The sequence below is a fragment of the Antedon mediterranea genome, chromosome 8, assembly GCF_964355755.1.
Source record: "Antedon mediterranea chromosome 8, ecAntMedi1.1, whole genome shotgun sequence".
Taxonomy (NCBI): Eukaryota; Metazoa; Echinodermata; class Crinoidea; order Comatulida; family Antedonidae; genus Antedon; species Antedon mediterranea.
The window spans coordinates 24,497,614-24,520,692 of record NC_092677.1 but is presented as its reverse complement, the minus strand read 5'-3'; the positions used below and the strand labels follow the sequence as shown (position 1 = coordinate 24,520,692).

Here is a 23,079-nt window from a genome sequence, read left to right as displayed (position 1 = left end):
CGCGCATACCACGTTACTACCGTAAGTATTGACTATATCACAAACGGTGGAAGGCGAATAACAAATGAGGGCACTATGTATGCATAGTTTAAATTAGTTTAGTTGATTAATTTCTTCAAGCAAGTTTCGTGGAGCAGCGTGTAAAATGTTGTCTCGTGATGATGTGGAATAATCTAAGTGAGTTCAAGTCTCAGTAGATGACTTTTGTTTATCTATCGGCAAACGCGAGTGTTGCCACATGAAAATTACACAGTCAATATCATCATGCTCAAGAATTTACTGGATTTTATATGTTTAAAGACAGGGGCACGATAATGACGCGAACATTATTATCGTACTCGAGGAAATGCATGATTTACGATCCTCGCAGCGGTAGTCATGTAATGCAGTTTCAACCAATCACGTTCACGTATTTACATAGGCTATGTAATAATGTTATTAACTATCATCACTCTGTACCACAGATGTACTTTACATTTTAATTTAATATGTAATTGTGATAAATGATGAAATTAATATAGTGGTACGTACTGTATACATAAAAAAAGACCCAAAAAACCTGAAGGTAAATTAACTCACCATTAAAATAATTGCTATGGAATTTATAATTTCTCAGCTAAATTTAATAATTCTACTTATCAAAGAACACTGCTAAAAGTAATAATATTTTTTAGATCTGAATTTGTATTTAAAGTACAGTAGTAATTAAGGAAGCAGCTAGTTTTATAAGTTTACTCAATCCATTCAAAATCAATCAGCATTGGAACAGAAACAGAGCTACAGTATAATAACCTGAAACGGTGTTTACAGATTTTAAAGTTCATCTTTCTGGTTATTGTTTGTTTTTTTCTTTTTTTCTTTAGAACTTTTCTTGACAGGTTCATTTCCAAGAGGCACTTTGTATTTGATGTCTGTACCAACTAGGATATAATCCTTAAAAACAGAATAATAATCAATAAATAATTTAATTTTAAATGACAACAAATAATATTATGAAGTAAATAGTAAAAAAAAATCATCCCTAGTACAGTAGATGACAGCCAGTACACTTTCTTTGTAACATTTCAGAACCAAATTTATATTAATGTCACTGCAAACTGTGATGCATAGTATAAAAAAATCAATGCCTGGTAGCCATTTCAAACTCTTCATCTCTATAAACAATTCCAAACACATCCGTGAATTTTACAATCATAACAATGTATATCAAATTCACTGCAAACAATTCTATTCTACTCACCTTTTCAATAGTGATTTCTGGTTTCACCAGCTCAACTCCATCAACACATAAAAGGCTCTGTGCCAGTTTTTCAAAGCCCTCTGCCATTTTTTCTAGAAAAAAAAAACAACAGTCCTTTTAATTAGAATGCATTCTCATTTAATCTGACAACTATTATAATATTTATAATTATTTTAATTAATTTATTTCACTTATCAGTGTAAGTAACTGTATTCCTGCCATTACTGCAGATTAGTTAGTTTTGTTTACTTTCAGTTATCACATTGTGTCCCAATTCACTTTAGTATCAAAATATGAGTGTAATTTTTTCAATGGTCTACTCTTCGACATTGATGAAAGCATTGGATTGTTTGATTTAATACTTAAAACAAAGTTTTTGAGAACCATGCATTTATTATAGCATTAATTTAAATAAGAATTTAATGAAAATACGAAACTCACTATCCAGTTTTGACTTAAGTATGCCAAAAAGTACTTTTATCGGCTCATATACATTATCAATGTCTTCTTGCTGTGAAATAATAATATTGATTACTGTACGTAAAACTGAAAAATATTTGCACAACCTTATGTTACAGTACAGTATGAAACTCTGAATGAAAACATTAATGCTTTTGAAAAGTGAATGAACTAAAACTTCCTACTGCATGTATCCATTTACACATGGGGTAATCAAAATGACCACAATTTTATACTGGGAATGTTTACCTTAAATTTGAATATTATCTGCCATCTTTAGTGGCCAAAATGGTGTCTAAATGCCCCACTACTTTTTCCACTTAAGATGTTTCTTTGTTATTGCATGGGGTATCAAATTGACTGTAATTATATTGCAAAGGTTTTCTATGAATTAAAAGATGTTTAATATATAATTTCAATATAAAATTTAATGACAAAAAGAGAGATCGACGTTTCGGTACCATCATAGAACCATTTTCAAGATCAAGTGAATACAAAACAATAATAATTATGTGCACTAATCACCAAAGTTGGTGACAGGAAATGCTACTGAGGGCTAATTAAGTAATTAGCTCCTCCTTTTGAGTTAGATAAACAATTTAGCTTTGATGGAATTGAGTCTACACTCAATAAACACTCAATAAACAATCGGATTCCATCAAAGCTAAATTGTTGATCTAACTCAATAGGAGGAGCTAATTACTTAATTAGCCCTCAGTAGCATTTCCTGTCACCAACTTTGGTGCTTAGTGCAGGGAGTTGCAACTCCCTGCTTAGTGCACATAATTATTATTGTTTTGTATTCACTTGATCTTGAAAATGGTTCTATGATGGTACCGAAACGTCGATTTCTCTTTTTGTCATTACATTTGATATTGAAAGGTTTTCTATATTTCAAAAAATCCCTTGGTGCAATGGTTGAGGGTTACTATGGATGGGATAGTTGGATATGAAATTTAACCAGAATTGAGAGAAGGTTTTAAACAACATTTGAACCAGGGAGGGGGTTTGGGGGAGTAATTGAGAATGAAACTGTGAGGGATTGTATTAGAAATGGTATTAAATTACTGGCGTTGTAGTGGTTAGTATTCAATTAATATTGACTTACATTTGGTTTCGGAGAGATGAAATCATTTAACTTGTAACTATATCAACATACATCAATAGAAAATTAGTATTCCACTATTATAGGTAAATTGTATAACTCACTTAAAAATATACAGTAGTATATATACAGTGTATCTATGCTAATTTGTATGCTCTGTAATACGTGCTATTACTGTACAAGTTACAATATTGCAATAAAGGAAATATACCCTTTACAACAGTACCTAAAACCAGTGTAAACATCACGAAAAGTTTGTAAAAATATTTTATATCTTTGTAACTAGTATTTAAAGAAAGTTTTTTTTTGTTACACTAAACTGATCAAATTTACAACAGAGCTAGAGAAAAGAAAATTTCAGAGATTTACAGTCAAAGAAGACAACTGCTATTAATAGGATTGAAAGATACATGAGTTGCTTTTAATTAATTAGTTAATTATGACATATTTACACTACAGTAAATAGACTAAATAGACACAGTTATTGTACTTACTTAACAAGTGTTAAGTTGTACGTTAAAGTGGTTGCCCTTTTCTTTTTCACATTAACTGATAGATCCATAACCTAAAGTAGAAATTCAAAATTATAGTTTAAAGTACTGTAGATCTACAGTACAGTACTGTAGTTTACACTATATTGTAATAGGAGAAATTCAAAATTATTTGCATGACAATATTCTTTTCTAGATCCAAGTAATGTAAACATAACAGACCTTACTGGTTCTTGGCATTATATTAAGGCATAAGTTAATAGATATTCTATTAAGAATTTCAAATCTAGAATTTTATAAACAGTAGAACCACTGTAGAACAAGAATACAGTAATCAAAATAAACATACCACAGCAAAACTTAAATGGGAGGGAGCAAAAAAACTGAAATGTCCATAAAATCTACTCTCCAGACTTCCAGCAGTTAACGTAAATGTGGGAGGATTTAATACTTTGAAAAATATGACACTCGCATAATGTCTGGCAGAACTCTGAAAAAGATGAAGATATAGATATTTATATTAGATATTGGATATAGATTACTCTGAAAGTATCATTAAAATTACAAAAAAAAAAAATCAAGGAGAAAAGTAATTTTTTTTGTATTATATTTTTTATAAAAGTACAGTACAGTACCTCGAAAACACTATAACACCAACCTGTGGCAAGAGCTTTCTGAACAAATACATTGAAGAATTTAATCCAGACAGAACCTATGAATATTGGTTTAAAAAGGAAATCGTAAATTCACTTGGATGTGAGCTATTTAGTTTTAAAACAGTAACACCTAAATAAATTCCTGTCATTTGATTGGACGAATGTGGATCACATGGCGTGCAATAGTACGTATTATTAAATGATCGTTTAATACAGTAGTACTTTTTTTTGTGTATGAAAAAAAAATCTTTTCGCGTTTGGAAAATATTTTGTTTTATAATAATACTGTATTGCTTTTGAAATACAACAGCGCCACCTATTTTGTACTTTTGCCGCGATTTGATTATTATGACTGGTTTTTGGCGATGGTAGTAGTACATTTCTGGAGAGATATATTTACTGTACTAATTTAGATCAAAAATACATTTAAATTAGCTTAGATGGTTTGTAGGATTTTGATTAATTAATGGGAATATCTCTACAGGATGTGGAATCGTTGGAATAAACATAATTAGCCTAGATGAGTTCCATTGCCTGTTGAAGTTTTGCCTTTCAGCCAACCTAGTACTAGCTAGGCCTAGCCTAGGCCTGTTAGTATTAGGCTAGGCCTAGCCTAGGCGTTTTTAGCCTTGCTAGGCCTAGGATTGTTTGATCGTTTGACATACCGGTAATTAACACTAAAGTAAAATTCATATAATAATAATAAGATTTACAACGCACATATCCACTAAAGTGCAAGGCGCTTGTGAAAAACCATGAAACATATACATATAACATTTAATACATTACAATATTATTAAAAACCAAATGTTACTGTTTTAATCAATGTGAATCAATGTAGGCATTTGGTTAGGGCTACCTTTTATTTGATTCAAATGACAGGAATCTATTTAGATGTTAGATAAAACAACTAATGAATTATTTATATTCGTGTAATGGTACAAATAATGGTATTTGGTGAATGATAAAAGGTTAAATATCAACTTGGCTTTGCTTCGTTGATATATAACCTTTTATCATTCACCTCATGCCATTATTTGTACCATTACACTCATAAAATTCATTATAATAATTGTATAATAATATTTAATGCGGAAAACAACACATATACATAACAATTCAGTTATCTTTATAATCTGGAAGAAAATGTGTGAAACCAGAAGCACGATGTTAGGCCGGGAGATGTGTCTAAAATACGGGGAGTTGGCATATATGAAAAAATAGCATAAGATTTTTAAAAAAACATTTCGTACAATAGACTGATCTATCTGCCTACTGCGAATCATCAATATATTTTGCCCAAATGATACAAGCAGATTGTGTTTGGGGTTAAATTATTGAGCAACTACTTAAATATCACATCAAACCTTCTTTTAAAGCATTCAATATCGTTGTTGTTTAGTACATAAATGTCAGCATTACCACGTCATTAGTCATGTTGTATTCCTGAACTTGTTCTTTGTAAGAACCAAACACTGCTAACTCTAAGGTACCCTTTCCTAGCCAAAGATACAGCATTCGAGATGTTTCAGTGTGGGCTGGAAAAGCTGGAGGTGGTTGTATAGCCCATCTTTCACAGTTTCCCTAAAAATAATATAAGGAATAAATTAAATATTAATTATGTTCAATTCATGGTCGTAGCCAAAAGGCAAAAAGGTCCTGACATTTTCAAAGTGTATGTCCAATTTCCGGGGACCTAGCAACTCTATTTTTCCAAATTTTCTAACAATGGTGGTCTGGTCCTGTATACTTATAATATTGTTTCATATATCAATGTATAAGTGCAATTTCCGGGCATCTAGCAGCTGTATCTTTCAACATTTTCTTAACTCAGCCCCAACCATATAGTGGGCTGGTTCATTTACAATTTTCGCAGCAACCGGCCTACGCCTTATGTTTATCTGTGATGTAAAGAAATTATATTTATTTCACAGAGAAGCATGTTATATAAATAAGTAATTTCATTTTTACCATATGGAAACTTTGGAAACCTCCTTCGGAAAACTCAGGAGCTGACACAAGAGAATAATCTACAGAACCATGCACAGGAATGTTACGTGTGTGTACCACTGAAATAGAAAGATAAAAGAAAAGATTTAAAAAAAGAAATTATAGGTTCATAGGCTAGACTGGTTATTACATGGATACATGTTGAGCTATTTTTCCAATCAAATTTGTTGATTAAAGTATGGTGTGGGGTATTTGCTGTACTTAATATGACATTTTTAGAAATATAATTTACATTTTATATCTGCAACTCGTTCAGCTAGAGGTCCATTCACTGCATTAATGATTTGATCACACACCTAAAACCAATTAATAAAAATAATTTTGTACATTTAATTAATTGTTGTGGTATGGTCATCCCTAGTTATACAGTAGTATGTACTAAAATTTTTAAATTAATAGTTATTGACTATACCTGCTTAGTATAGTACTTTTGAATTTCATCAACAAAAGTAGGACCTTCAAAAAACGTGTGTGATGAACTGAAAATAAATAATAATATTTTAATCTAATTATTAATGTTTTAAACTTTTAAGTTCATTCGAAATCTATATTAACTTAATAATAACACAAAATTCATGTTAAATCTTTTTTTTTTCACTGTCTATTTGGCGTTATTCTTTTGTTGCTCGTTAAATACAACTACTGCATAGTGTCTATAAGTTCTTCCCTCATGTTCCGCCGCCAGTTGGTATACTGTACCTTGCTCAGAAAGGCACTCCCAATCAATTACGTTTTCAAATTTGATATCTAGTTCATCATGGTTATACTCACACAAATTCCCTGTTTACATCTACATCTAATGACTCAAGGTTGTACACACATTGACTTCCAGAAGTAGAAATTGCAAATTGACCTCCCTTGTTGCCTAAAAACATGACACATGGTAGTAATTAAATCATAAAGTCATGTCAATTCATTGTGCACCCTCCACCTCAACAAAGTTTTGTGGTTTCTAGGTCCAGGTGAATACCATTGACACATCGTTTAACATCTAGCTGGTTCCTAGGTTGTTGGCTGTTGCAAAGTGAAAACTTCCTATTATTATTGTTGATGTCATGCATACCATTGTCGGTCCCTTTTATATCGTAACCATAAAAAAAATGAATTTCCAAAGCACAGCTTATGATATGAAAGAAGGACACTGAGGCAGCCTAGACCATCTGGATCATCATCATCGGATAATTTTCATCATTATCAACAGATAATTGTCATCATCATCATCATACCAACATCATTATCCTCACTATCACTTTAACTATCAATTCTGTTCATAAAGGTTCTTACCAACTTTAATAACAAGAGATAGTGTTAAATTGAATGAGGCTGTCACGTTATCAGAACCGCCATCACGGATATGAATTCTAAGAAATAGAATGATAGAAATAAAGAGAGATAATGTTACCTTCTCAATGGGCATAGTAAATCACCGTGCCAACAACAAACAATAATTCTCAATGCCATATATACCATTACTTACAAACCAAAATGCTGATTCAAACTCCAGTCTGCATGAACTCCAATTTTAACATTAGAAATGCTAGCCTTCAATCCAGTGTCTGATACAGTACTGATGGTAGCGCCTGGCAGATCAAAATTGGTTATCTTCAAACTATAAAGTCACAAATACTGTTACATGTGCCAGCAATGGTGGTATTGTTAAGTCAACTTTCAGGTTATAGTAATTTATACTTTTTATTTAAATTCAAGTTTTTTTTTAAACAGAAAAATGTTTTTCTATGCTAGTACAACACTACAATTGTGTACCTGTACATACTTACTTTATGTTGTAATTCATACCACCTATGTTATCAAAATGCACACTGCCAGAAGTACCTGGAATCTGGATATCAGTGAGGGTCTTATTCAGTAATTCTACTCCAATTTCGCTAACTAAAAGTTAAAGATATGGTATTTTAATAACAATTCAAACTTGAAATTCATAATAGTAGATCTGCATTATGTGACTTGTATGTTACAGAAAATTGACCCTTGACATGAAGCATACTTTTGTAAAGTTTTATTAGTGAAAAAGGTTGGCTTTGAAGTTATGGTCATAGAATTTTATTAACAGATGCTAACCTACTGTATATTTTAACAGTTGCAAAGATTAAAGCATGTGTGTTTTTTAAACGACACTATACACAAACAAATAATAAAACTATAGAATTTAATTCGTCACTTTGACGAATTATAGGTGATCATTTTCATCATTTTACTGAAATATTTTTTTTTTACATGCACGTACGTTAACATACGATCAGAAAATGTTGATGTATGCCATCCTATTATACGCTTATAGTGCTGAGTTGTGCCTATTATATGCCATACACAATATGTACAGTATATAATGTATATCTATATACAGTGTAACATAGGCGAAATTACGGGACACACATCATGTTCTAATTTTTTGGTATGATGGAATTATCAAAATAAACTCGAAGATGACAATTTCGAAAGATAATTAATTGAGCAAATAAATATAAGAATTGGAAGAGAATTTAGCACGTAGGAGAAGCGCTGTGTGCGCTCTTTGAAATTTGTAAAAAAAAACTACTTTTTAACTTCAACTGGCCATATGTTAACGTCACAACATCCGATAGGCTTGTTTTTGATATGAATTCATATCTACATTTCATCAGCTTTCATAATAAATTATAATCATCAAGGTAACCTTGAATTCCGAAGAGCTGTAAGATATTCAAATTTACGGCGAAGGTGAAATTAAACGACCTACGTTATTCAAGTTTTTACGCGTGATGAAGTCATCAAAAAAAAATAGTGGCAAGTCATGAGAAAGAAAATTAATTGAGCAATCACATACTAAAATTTGAGCGAAATTTGGCACAAAATAACAGAGATGCGTTCTATTGAATGTGATAAAAATATGACGAATGTGACGAAAGATACGTATGTAAAATGTGTACATGAATTCATATCTACAACTCAATGACTTCCAGAATAAGTTAAAAAAAAATTGGGGGTCATCTTGCATTTTAAAGAATTATTTTCATTTTAAAAATGCCTTATTTTTCACCATTTTCAGCACTTTGATGCAATTAATTTGCGCATTTTGTCATTAACCTGCTCGTATAGCTATTTAGTTATAGTTATTTTAAGTCGAAACTGACTGAAAATGGTATTTTTTACGCCTTTTAAGTATCGCGCGCGCACAAATTTTTTTTTGAGCAGTAATTTTTTGAAACACGCAAATGGCCTAATTCATGCTCTAAATTGATCAAAACTTAATTTTGAGCTTTTTAAATTTTTAACGCGCGATTTCACGCGCGTGACCTTACCTGCGCGTGCGTTTTTATTTGCTAATATTTTTACCCTTCACCTGAAGTTTACGTGTAGTGAATTTCACTAATATGTGATAATGAATTATGGAGATATTATTGATAATGTGATTTCACAAAATGGCGTATAAATGACGTCACGGATGAGTGATCAGGTTGAAAAACTAACTAAATATATTTTGAAATTGTTGTGATTATTGACATTTAACTTTTTGAGATAATTGACACACAAAATCTGTACAGAATCAAATAAATAAGAAAAACAATAATAAAGATTTCATACAATAACAATAGGTGATAATTTTATTCTAAATGATCACCTAGCACCGAGTACTTTTAATATATCGAATATCAGCTAAAAAAACTATTAAAAGTCTGACTTAATAAATTGTTTATGAAAATGGAAAAAAAAAAAAAAATTAACAAGTAAATTATTTGCGTACCGTACGTACATTCAGCGATGTAGAAATACACACAGTAGCAAAAATAGATTATGTATCCGCTACTCATGATTATGTTTAGACCTCATTACTTTAAAATAAATAAACCACACCTTACCATATTTTAGTCCATTTTTAGTTACTTTTATCTTTAGACCAGGATTTGTACTTTCTACCATCACTATGCTGCTAAACACCACAGCGAGTACTCCAACCATCCACAGGCGATCCATTTCCACCAGAGTTTATTTCTTGAACCAAGGATCAATGAGAATAATGTTGACTGGTCTACCCCAAAGTTGTTCTGTGTGATTGTGCAGATCAACTCGGTTTTTATATGGTGCCTGAATAAGGAGATGTTTGTTTTGCATACATGAATGAATTAGGATAGAAAATAGACAATAATTGAATTCACAGAAAATTTGCACCCCTTTTTGTTTTGATTGCCACTTTGTTATCCCAAAGATGCCTCTGCACCAGAGAAGCTTTTGAAATTCACAAAAGCAACACAGTACAGTGCATCAGTATATTGATTTATTTAATCATGCATATGGCTTTCAAGGAATTGTAGCATTCACACGCTGGATGAATTTGCTGATGTTTTGACTAGTTATTGTCACTTCTCACGCAAAACTCTGTTTTGAACAAATTCACATACCACAATCCTACTTTGGACAATAGGGCTAGCACCTACAGTGACACAACACCTGTTTTCCCAAACTCCACCACCGTTGGCTTATGTCACCTTTTAGGTCACATTTATTAAATAACCATAATTATTGATTGAATTATCGATTAATTATTTTTATAGTTATTTTACACAAACTCAGAAAACAGGTCGTTTACTGTACCTCTGCGATTTATAACAACAAAGAAAGTCAAGAAAGAGGAAAAAGGGGGATCTAAGAGTACTAATAGGTAAGAATACTGCTACACTGGCCCTCCCAAGTTAACTCTTGCTGATTTAACAAGAAATTTAATTTCAACAAGTTTCTTGTCAATTCATCTTATAAAAAATCTAAATTTCTTATGAAAACTCTAAATTTCTTATGACATCGAGTTCTAACAAAACTGGTCTTATGTCGACTACTGAAAGCCAGACTTCAGAGTAAACAAATTCTTCTTTTCAGAGTATGGGAGAACTTTTAACAATTGGATTAAATCTGTCAAATATACGCTTAAAAAGTTCTCATATACCTGTACTCAGAACAGGATGTGATTTCCTAAGCTTTGTCTACAATATCAAACTTTATGTGACAAAAACAATGTGATTCATTCAAGGTTTTTTATTCAATAAAGCTAAAATTTACATTGTAGCCAAAGGCTAAATTGTGTAAAATTTTACAAAATATTGCACATATAAAAAAAGTTATCACATTATAAAGAACATCTTATATTAAAATGGAATTGGATAAAGTAAATAATAGGAAAATGAGAAAAACATTGAAAAATCAAAGAAATTGTTACGAATCACGGCCTAATAAAATATCTAAGAGTACTAATAGGTAAGAATACTGCTACACTGGCCCTCCCAAGTTAACTCTTTCTAGTTATCTATATTTTACTTTCATACCCAATACAACATTATCAGCCCATTGGTTAATCTTTAATCAGAACTAATTCGACTGTCGTCCAGTCCACATTATTTTTATACAGTATATCATAAAAAAAAAGATTAAAATTGTTTTAACAAGTTAAATAAAGTAAAAAAAAAATCTTCATCGATATAGGGAAGCGCTTTTCCCATTGGATCTTCATCCAAAAATAACTACATTAAATATGTATGAATTGGTTTGGTAATACTTTTAAAATGTGTTTAATTGATTGATTGCTATTTACTTAAGTAACAGTGTAAATGCAAATCTTGAAAAGGAAAAGGGCAAAAAAAAAAAGCCGCTTTTAAAAATAGTGGTGCCCTATAAAATAGAACAATATTAATAAAAATAATGAAACACTATGCAATATGTAAGGTTTGAACATCTAACATAACATAACGAATGAATTAATAATAATTTTAATTTTTTTTTATTATATTACACCATATTAATCACTTTAAAAAATGTATCACTGGAAGGAGTAATACATAAAACAAAGTACTCACCGTTCCGCAATGGACTTCATAGCCACATTCGCAAACATGACGTGGTTTTATGCACAGTAAATCTGTATTATTTTTATCTACAAATTTATACTTTTTTTGTCTTATGTAGGATCGACCCACTTTTATTTCTTCATCAATAAAATGTTCGTTTACAATGAGTACATTGAGCACATGAGTAATGTAATGATACAATACAATATAATAAAAAAGTTATATTTTACTTTACCTAAATATCAATTTTATAAACCTTAATTGTATACCTTGCTAAATTGTTACGGTCCATATCTGACCACATTTTTTTTGCCTTTTCTTTATTTATTAAAAACTCACAATTGATTATATCTTCTAACTCCGCAGTGAACATTAACCATGGACATTTTTTAACAAGTCCTAGTCTGTGTTTGACTTTATTTTTATAAACACAGAAAGTTAAAATGGAAAATATTTCATTAATTTTGACATCATATTTTCCAAGTAAAATTTTCTCCCATGTAACTTCCTGAGTAAATGCAAAACATGTTTTCAGCATAGCGCAACATTTTACCCAGCAATGTTTTACTTCTTTGCATGTAAATAACATATGCTTTTCATTTTCAACCTCCTCATTACAATATTCACAATAATTACTGTTTGACAAATTCCATAATTTTAGCTTACACCTAGTTGGTAAAATTTTATGTAGCAACTTAAAATTAAAGAAAGCCACTCTTTTTATGTGCAACATACTCTTAACTTTGTTTTTCCAACATAGATTCCAGTCAATAAAACAATTTTGAAGTTGGTTTTCCCATTTATCTTGCGCTTTTGGTATGCACGCTTTATATGCTACATCGGTAAAAGTGGAATAGAATTGTTTGACAGTTGTATAATTTGAAGTAACATTAACATTTTTGTCTATTGTATCAACCTCTTTATGTATATAACAATAGGGTGTCTCAACCACTATAACTTTCCAGTTTCTCGGAATAGCGTCAATTAGTGCCATATATTTTAAAAATGCATTTTCCCTTCGTTTCAACAACAGTAGAGTTATTTCATTAATATGCTTAAATCTAGACTTAACCATAATATCTCCTACTGTTTTTATACCTAAATTCACCCAAGATTTACAGAATAGTGATTTTTTGTTATCCATGACATATATATTCTCCCATAACCTCTGAGTTTTTATTTCACATATACATTGAGGTTTTTTAGTATAAATATTATTAAACCGTATGCAGGCTTTAAGCATATTTATATAGAATGTATTCACATATTTGAGTGCATTATGCTTCTCAAAGTTTGCTTCCGTCATACTTAATGTATAATCAATTGGATATAAATTGTATAATGGAATACATTTCCACTTTCCTGGATCCGGGCTTAGTAAACGTTTTACCCCGCCTAACTTTAAAAATTCAATCATAGAGTTAAAGTCTATCATTTTAATCCCACCATTTTCAATGTTTTGTATCAGAGTATTTCTTTTAATTTTTTCTTTATTACCACTCCATAAAAAGTTGTATAAAATCTTGTTTATTTCAGGAATAATAGATTTTGGCAAGTCTGTCACACATGCATTATATATAAGTTTTGATAACGCTAGTGTTTTAATTACCGTGATTTTCCCAAAGAATGATATTTTTCTTTTTTCCCAAGTTTTAAGGATCTTTTTTAGATTTTCAATTTTCTCATACCAATTTTTTGTATTGCAAATATCCTTATCATAACCAATGTAAATACCTAGAAACTTAATAGGTTCTTGATTAAAGGTAATGTTGCAATAGTTACTAATTTTCTCTTTATCACCACCAATCCACATTCCCCTTGTCTTGGATTTATTTAGCATCAGACCCGACATTTCACAAAAACAATCAATTTCGTTAAAATAACTTTGTTGTATGGCTTTTTCATTCTTGGCAAAAATCACAGTATCGTCTGCTAATTGTGCAATCTTTACATTAACATTTTCATTAGTTACTGACGGCAATTTGATACCTTTACACAAATGATTATTTCTTATATTTGTTGCCATAACTTCGACTACTAAAATAAATAAAAGTGCTGAGTGTGGACAACCTTGACGGATTCCTCTATTCATTAAAACACCTTCTGACATCCATCCATTATTTACAATGTAACTTTCAGTATCGTTATACATAACTTTAACCCATTGTATAAATTGAATACCGAAACCAAATTTTTCTAAAGTTTTAAACATAAAATATCTGCCTACAGAGTCAAAGGCTTTTTCAAAATCTATAAAAATCAAAGCACCTTCTTGTTTATGTACGTCACTATAATTAAGTAAATCTTCTATTAATCTTATGCTTTCACCAGAGAACCTGCCTTTGATATATCCCTTTTGATCATTATTAATTATGGAGCTAATGACCGAATGTAACCAATTGGCTAACACTTGTGCAATAATGTTATAATCAATATTCAAAAGAGTAATAGGTCTCCAATTATGAAGTTTCTCTCTTTCACCTTTTTTATACAGTAATGAAATAATACCTTTACGTTGCAAAGATGTCAGTTTTTTATTCAAGAAACTGAAGTTAACAGAATCACACAATAAATTTCCTAAGGAATCCCAGAATGTGCAATAAAATTTGACTGTTAGCCCATCTGTACCAGGACTTTTATTTAACTTCATGTTTAAAAGAGCCATCTTGCATTCATAATTTGTTAACATACCTTCACATTTTTGCTTTTCTTCAAATGACAGTGCATTGATTTTAGTACTACCAAAATAACTATTAACATTTTCCTGGTTTGAAGGGGTTTCTTTATACAACTCTTTGAAAAACCTAACTTGCTCGTTAAGAATTTCTTGGGTGTTTGTAGTAATTTTCCCATTCGGTTTAAGAACTGACGTAATATGTTTTTTCTTAGCCTTGTTTTTTTCTAAACCTAAAAAGAACTTAGTATTTCTTTCTCCCTTTTCAGTTCATTCTACTCGAGCCCTAATTTGTGCTCCTTTTGCTTCAGATGTATAAATTTGGTTTAGCTCGTTTAATTTGTTATTTAATATCTTTTCTGTCTTTTGATCATAAGCACCATCAAGCTCATCGTTTAACTTATACACTTTTTTAATTAATGTATTCTTTCTTATATTTTTTTTGCATTTTCTTATTTATTCCGTATTTACACGAGAATTCCTTTATTTAAATTTTTAGGTATTCCCATAAGAGACTTGGATTAAGCTTGTTTTCATTTTTTTAAATATTTTCAATAATATTTAAAATGCTTTGTATAAAATCTTTATTCTCCAAAAAACTATTATTGAATTTCTAATTTCCAGGTCCTTTTTTTTCATGACTATTTATAATTTTCAACGAAATAGCTTGATGGTCTGAAAGAACAGAAGGTCTGATATCGGTGTCAATAACATCACCATGTTTGTATAATACACTAGATATCAGCCAGTAATCTAACCTTCTATATGTATTTTTACGTCGCCAAGTAAATTGGGTTTTTGTTTCATGACTTATTCTCCAAATATCACAGAGCTTTGATTTATTAATACATTTTGTTAAAATTGCAGTAGATTTGTCATAGCTTAGATACAGGCTGTTTCTTTGTTGTAAAACACAATTCATGTCACCCCCCATTATTATATACTCATTTTTAACATTGCAAAGATTATCAATTTTCTTGTCAAGCTTCTTAAAAAAAATTGCTCTCTCTTTATAATTATTTGGTGCATATACATTTATAAGATTTATTTGTTTATTCTTAAGTAATATACCAAGTATAATAATTCTTCCATCTTCGTCAGAATACTTATGAATGATTTCTTTTACATCTAAACCGTTCTTAAATAAAATGGATACTCCTCTACTATTAACAGTAACTACAACCTTGCTATATATCAACCTATTATAAACTATTGACTATTGCCATAGCTTCTATATTATCGAAAGGTTTTGAGATGCTTCTTACAAATTTTTTTAATAAATCACTTAGTACTAATGACCATCAATTTGCCTTTTAAATCCCAGCATTCAACTGATACATGTATTTTGTTCTCAAACAAATAATCGATTTCTATAACCGCAATGGTAGCCCGGTATATGCCTGTTTTCTCGATTCAAGCAAAGCCTTTGATCGAGTTAACCAATGGACATTGTTCAGAAGGCTTATTGAGAGAAATGTGCCTCTTGTTGTGATTAGGTTCCTTGTGTCCTGGTATCAACAATAACGTTTTCTAGTCAGATGGGGTAACTGTTTATCGGATAGTTTCCCAATTACAAATGGTGTAAGGCAAGAGGGTGTAAAGTCTCCTCTATTATACAATATTATGTTGACACTCTCAGTACGTCTCTTGGTAAAAGTAGATATGGATGTTATTATGTTTTAATCATTTATACTATGCTGATGATTTGGTTGTGCTCCCTCTGCCTCAGGCCTTCAAAAACTGGTTAACACGTGTGTGGGTTTTGCATCTGAGCATGATATTATTTATAATAATACAAAGTCTAACTGTATGCTGTTTTGTCACACTATTCGTAGAATCTATGGGACTCCTAAAACAGTATTGGGTGATAAGGCGCTGGAGTATGTTATCATTTTACGTAACTTAGGCCATATTTTAACTTCGAATCTAAGAGATGAAGCAGATATAAAACGCCAATATAGATCTCTATGTATTAGAGGTAATGTTTTGTGTAGGACATTTTCATACTGCTCCAAATCAATCAAATGTTCTCCTTTGGTCTAATCATTTTTAAAAAGATATCAACCGACTTTTTCAAAGTTTGTTATAATGATGCTTCCGGAGGTTGTTGGGACAACCCAGATTTGTTAGTGCGAGGAATTTGTTTTTAGAAAACAATATTCCATCATTTTATGAATATTTGAGGATTTCGACTTACCGATTTCTTACAAGAATAATGAAAAGCGAAAACAGAATGTTAATTTGTGTATACAGTAAAAATATTTGTTGATTCAATCATGTACTACAAATGGAGAGGGGCATTATACCAATAGATACAAGTTTGGTCCTTTCTCCTTCATCATCTTTTTTTTTTGTAATGTATTATACCATATGGACAATTGTCTGATATAAATGTTGAATTGAATTGAATTATGAAAAATAATGGAAGATAACTCACACCCGTTGAATGATAAATATATTGTTAATAAATCAGGTAGAATTCGTCCTTTAATGTGCAATACCACTCGATGTAGGAAATCATTTGTCTACAACTCTATACATGTTTCCAACTCAACATTTCAAAAATGATTTGTTTAGTTATTCCTTCTGTAAACTATTTTATTAATATAGTAGAATGTAGGCCTATTGTATTGATATTTTTTAATGTTTTATATATTGTATGTATTTTTAAGCATCAAGGAAAACAGATTTCATGTTCACCTTGTGTTCATGACAATAAAGATTTTTTTTATCTTATGTGGGGTCATCCCACTTTTATTTCCATACAAATGTTCTCTTTACATATATTTTTCACTATACACTATATATATTATTATATTAACAATGTTTGTTTCATCATCTGTTTACATACACAAACCAACAGTGGTGTTGGTAGTCATATGAGTGCCGCTTACCTGGATAAACCGACATAAGCCTCTCTCTCCGACGAGAGGCAAACCTTACGATAAGAAGAACATTAACAACATAAACTCACTCACACCCCCGTCGGATAATGGATCAGTCCGCCACCATAAAGATTTATCTTATCTTATTAATGTGCAATTAGCATATTAGAAATAGTGATTCCTACTGAATTGCAATTACACATAGAAAGATGTTGGCTAGTGTACTTTTTAGTTAGTGTACCATTAATTGAGGATAGTTCTATATAATTCAAATCAAACATTTGCAAAAGTTTTCTTCAACATATAATAATATTATATATAATACTATTATTTTTCTTTTTATTTCTTTCTTTATTCATCCAAAAAATTAAAACAAATACATAAATATAACATTATAATATATAAAACAATTAAATAATTGGATAAAGAGGAAGAAGAGAAAATGCAACTTCATGCCTATCTAGCTCTACTCCCTGTATAACTATAATATTTCAATTTTCCTATTATCAATTATAATATTATCTATAGGCCTAGTTGTGACTGTTTTTCTCCTGCCTTGGAATATAATGAAATTGGTTTTGGACGAGTTTATTGTTATCTTATTTGCGTTGCACCACTTTAATACTTTATTTAATTGAAAAGATATTTCATCAAGATTGATATTAGTGTGTTTTCCCTCATATGTGTGAAAAAGATTTGAGTCGTCTGCAAATAATCGAAAATTAAAGAATGTTGATGAAGTTGGTAAGTCATTTATAAACAAAAGAAAAAGTGTTGTTCCCAGGACAGAGCCCTGAGGCACACCATGTGTAATACGTTCTTCGGTGGAGTTGCATCCACCATAATTTACAAACTGTTTCCTGTTTGTTAGATAACTTTTAAACCAATCCAGGTAAATTCCTCTTAGTAATGAAGTTTGTTAAGTAAAATATTATGATCAATTGTATCAAATGCCTTTGCCATGTCAATGAAGATTCCAATAGTGACTTTACCTTCATCCACTTTATTAATAATTGAATTTACTAGATTTACAAGAGAAAATGTAGTGCTGTAATGTTTCCTAAATCCATATTGGTGATCATAGAGAATATGGTGCTTTTCGAAAAATTCTAACATTCGGACATTAACTAATTTTGCAAATATTTTGGCTAAAATCGGTAGAACAGAAATAGGCCTGTAATTTTTTATAACATCTTTTTCTCCCTTCTTAAAAATAGGATACACCTTTGCTATTTTCAGAGCATCTGGGAAGATCCCATTAATAAATGATAAATAATACATGCTCAAGTGGTCTACTAATATGAGAAGCAGAGTCTTTGACTAGACGCCCAGATATGAAATCATAACCAGATGACTTCTTTATATCTATATTTTTAATTAGATTTTCAATTTCATAATGTGTAATTGGTTTCACAAAAAAAGCAGGCGTTTCAAGATTTTGTAAATAATCAGAAGGTGGTGTCGAGTTTTCATTAATTTTGCTGGCTAAATTTGGCCCTATATTAACAAAATAATTATTGAAAGTTGAAGCACAATTTTCTGGACCGTTACTTATTTGTTCACCCATGTCATAGACCACTCTGAGTGTATCGAGAGGATTTCCGTGATCATTAGAGTTAGATCCTTTAATTATCATGTTTATATTGTTCCATATTTTTCCACTATCGTTTTTACAATTTCTGAACAGTTTACCGTAATATATTTTTTTAGCCTTTCTGATTGCACTTGTTAATATATTTCTGTATTTCTTATAGCGTGAAAATATCTCTGGATTAAAATTTCTTTTTATACACTTTGAGTACATTTTGTTCTTTTTGTTTATGCTTGTCTTGATTGCTTTGGAAAGCCAAGGTTTATCCACATGTTGTTTCTTTGGATTTTGCGTTGTAATTGGGGCATGCTTATCACAAACATTCAGAAATATATCATTACAATGATTATAGGCTGTATGTTGTATCATTGGTATCATACACTTCACGCCAATTACAATAATCCAGTTCAGAAATAAAATGTTCAACTTTATAATTTTTAATAAGTTTCTGTTTGTTATAGTTATTGGCTTATCTTTTATTCTTAGGCCTAGCCTAATGTAAAATCTTCAAAAACAGCGAAAATAGGAAAATGGTCAGATATGTCTGTATAAATTGTACCGGAATGTATTTTAAATTTATGAATATTTGTATAAATGTGATCAATTATTGTACTAGTAGTAAGCGTTTTTCTTGTTGGACTGTTTATAAGTTGAGTCATGCAAATGCAATCCATTATTGAGAAAAAGTTATTATGAAGTGTGTTGTTGTCATTTGCATCCAAATTAAAATCCCCTAAGAGAATACAGTCCATTTTATCAATGTTATTTTCCTTTAATGTATGAATAAGACTGTCTTGAAATTCTTTAATATTAGTATTTGGTTTTCGGTACCTACAAGGATTTCAGAATTATAACTATTTGCAACTTTTAACCACAAGGACTCAGCATGGGTAACATTGGCTTTTACAAGTTTATAATTTAAAGAAGAATGAATGTAGGCACCTACGCCGCCCCCACGAGAATCCTCTCGACATACAACTTCTAAATTATAATTCTGTAGCCGGTAAAGCTCAGGTTGGGAAATATTCCATACCTCTGAAATACCAATAATATTAAATTTATATTTAATACAAGTTTCATAAAATAAATTGAGATTGTCGTAATTTTTACTTAAGGAGCGAATATTAACGTGTGAAGCTTAGCGGAAAAGGCTTTATCTCGATAATTCATAAAGTTTTGATCAAAGTTATATGCATTTTGAACTGAATGCTTGACATTAAAGATATTAATTTCATTTTCTATGTTGTTCATTTGTTTTGTTAAGAATGTGAAGAAAAGAAAAAATAAAAAGAAACAAAGAATTATCGAAAAGTGATGCTAACGGTATAATAATCGAGGTCACATTAGTTTCAATTTCAAAATCGTGCTTAGTGAATATACCTAATGATAATACATTTCTTTTAAAAATTAAATTACAAACAGTTATAAATGGTATTGTAAATTTCCGTGCATAACCATCGTATATCTCTCTTTGGATTTAATAACATAATTATTATAGATTGTTTACTTCAGCCAATGTAAGAATGGCTAATTTTACTTCCCTGTCATTTCTGACTACTGTCGCAATCACCTTTCCATCGATTGACCATACGCTCTTTGTGCTTGGGTGCTTCTAGGCTTCAGAAAGTAGATTCCTTCTGTTCCATGTCAGGTCCTCTTGGATTGAAATACCACTTACCTTCTGGATTGCTGGAAATATACCAATATAGTAGGCCTATGATGAAGATAGCTACGATAGCAATACAAACAGTAGACTGTGTTTTTTGTTTTATGTTTGTCCACCAGCCGATGTTTCGATTTTTTCCTGGAAATTTAAATACATATTTCTAACTCAACTATAATACGTATGAAACGCCATGTATACCAAAATATTTATATTTTTTCTATTATTAAGTTGAAATACAGTCTAGAACCAAGATTACGAAAACAACAACAAATCAATGCTATAAAGAAACAAAAGGGAAATTAAGAAAAAGTTGTAATTTGCTATTATGATTGACATTATTACAATTGTTGTTTTTACATTACAAACCCTATACTGCATGTTAGTCTCAGGCGATGTATAATAATGGAGTTGACTTTAAAACGAATGAATTAGGAGATTATTATAAAACCTACAAGCCATTAAATGTACATATACAAAAAGAAATACAGAAACAAAAACATCAATTTTTTTTGGTAGTTATACTGAATTGTTTGGCGGTTATATGGCGTTTATCTGTCCATGGATTTTCTCACGGCCAATACTATGTTGGACTCATGTAAGAAAACTTGGTTAAAAACTCATGAGTTTGCTTCAACTGAAATGAACGCGTCCTTGCTGTTGAATGTTGCCAAAATCGATAAAAAGGGCTACAGTAACGAAATCAAATTCAGCATAATCAATAATAATGACGAAATTTGCAGAAAAACATAATATTTATTACTAGACTAACGTGAAATATTTTTAGGTATTTAATTCATTTTAATATTTAAAGCCCCATTAAACTGGCCCTAAATCCACACTGCAATTGATTTATATCAGTTTAGGTTACTTGATATGGTCAGTCAAAAAAATGTCTAACATACCTGTTTTTGTATTTGAAGGTATATATAATTTAAAGTCTTCAATTTTATTCTTACGAACTTGTGGTCTACCTGTACAATAATATAATAAACCAATAAAGAATATTTTTTTTTTTTTTTTTAGTAGAGATTTAATTGACTATATGCATAGGAAATGAAATAACAACCCAACTTGTTATCGTAATGGTATACGTGTTCTTTGGGCAACCACCGTTTACGTGTGTGTAAAACAGTACATGGGAGAAACCAAGAAAACACTCCGTATGATGAGAATGGCAGCGATCAAAACATTAAAGCTTTATCAACCTGTAGCCGAAAATTATAATGTAGCTGGTCACTCGATTGCAAATTTATTGAGTTATTGCAATAGACCACGATGCCAAATTGAGCGATAAAATTTGCAATAGAGAGTAGATGAAGTCCTACGTTTGCCTTTGAGATATTTAGCTTTCTGTCGAAGAGACAAAATGAATAGACTTGTTTCATAGGTTGCAGTGTGATTTTGATTTGATAAAAAATAGAATTAAAATAATAGAGCCGGAAGAGGGTTTTAGAAGCGGGTGCACCCGCTAGATCAGACTTAAAACTTTCATTGTCGAAATGTCAGAAAGCTCTACCCTTTTCTGGGTTTACGTACTGTTAAGAACACAGTCATGATCACTAGTGCGAGACAACTCTAGTACTTAAGTACGTCTCTTCTATTAATAAGTATTTGTTTCAGACATATAGCAGTATAGTGGAGACAACAACAAATGACATGTGGAAATAATTTTACAGTAGTATAGTTTTGAATACTTACTCAATAATATTCTATTTGCACCTACATTCAACAGATTGGCAAATTTTACCAATTGCAGCTTTGTGTTTAATTGATGTTCTTTCTCTAGATGAAATACTAAATCCCATTTATTTTTAAATCCACGTGGAGCCAATTTGTAGTACGCAATCAAGTTGTGCAAATCACCTTCGGCATCTTCCGTGATTTCACTCATAGCGTTATAAAATTTTTTACGCTTTGAAGACAAACTTGCTTTACACGGACCGGTATTGTCATACTGTTTACTGACGTCTCGTTTATATTTCTTTACACTGTCTTTTGCTTTGGCATTTGCTGACACCTCTGCAATTTCTGACATTATTTTAACATCCTCGTATGAGATTTTGCCTTTATCCTTAAGTTCATTAAATAAATCCATTCCCGTGTAGTGTTCATTTGCCAATACACCAACCGGTAGATGATCATGTAAAAGAAATCTTAACTCGTGTCTTTTATTCCCTGGATAAGCATTACTGAATTCTTGACAAAAGTCTCTAAGCCTATAATCAGCATTACTGTAAAATTAAAATATTAATATTATTTAACCAGGGAAGAGTTCATAATTTAACTCTTCCCTGATTTAACTTATTGGAATATATAGTTTAAATTGCATTTTTACATATTACTTTTTCATACTTATAAGCAAAGCACTTTTTTGCGATGATTATTGTATTGCAAAATATTGCGGTATGTATTTGTAATGCCGCGTGAGGTTAACATGTGGTGCAGCTCCGTTAAACAATAAATAAATAACT

General features: G+C 30.8%; 1 protein-coding gene across 2 annotated transcripts; it reads right to left on the bottom strand.

The window, feature by feature from the left end:
* Positions 1 to 549: 549 nt before the first annotated feature.
* LOC140056920 (bactericidal permeability-increasing protein-like) lies at positions 550 to 9,980 on the bottom strand. Of its 2 annotated transcripts, XM_072102444.1 has the most exons (16): positions 9,819 to 9,980; positions 7,740 to 7,851; positions 7,439 to 7,570; positions 7,246 to 7,322; positions 6,733 to 6,826; positions 6,374 to 6,440; positions 6,194 to 6,257; positions 5,923 to 6,020; positions 5,374 to 5,535; positions 3,954 to 4,007; positions 3,645 to 3,785; positions 3,299 to 3,369; positions 2,808 to 2,844; positions 1,682 to 1,751; positions 1,241 to 1,332; positions 550 to 933 (listed from the first exon to the last, which is right to left on the bottom strand). In XM_072102444.1, exons 1-16 carry the CDS (start codon positions 9,931 to 9,933, stop codon positions 814 to 816), a joined length of 1,506 nt encoding a protein of 501 aa, XP_071958545.1. In that variant the 5' UTR covers positions 9,934 to 9,980; the 3' UTR covers positions 550 to 813. The 2 variants fall into 2 exon arrangements, with proteins under 2 accessions (XP_071958545.1, XP_071958546.1); XM_072102445.1 differs by lacking the exons at positions 550 to 933; positions 1,241 to 1,332; positions 1,682 to 1,751 and adding an exon at positions 1,999 to 2,059.
* Positions 9,981 to 23,079: the final 13,099 nt, after the last annotated feature.

Bases quoted from the DNA above. Each gene is read 5' to 3' on its own strand.
- LOC140056920 (XM_072102444.1), bottom strand. From the start codon at position 9,933: ATGGATCGCCTGTGGATGGTTGGAGTACTCGCTGTGGTGTTTAGCAGC. The intron at 7,323-7,438 runs GTAAGTAATGGT...TCTATTTCTTAG, and splicing joins TTGAATCAGCATTTTGGTTT to AATTCATATCCGTGATGGCG. The intron at 2,845-3,298 runs GTAAGTACAATA...ATGTTGATATAG, and splicing joins TACAACTTAACACTTGTTAA to TTACAAGTTAAATGATTTCA.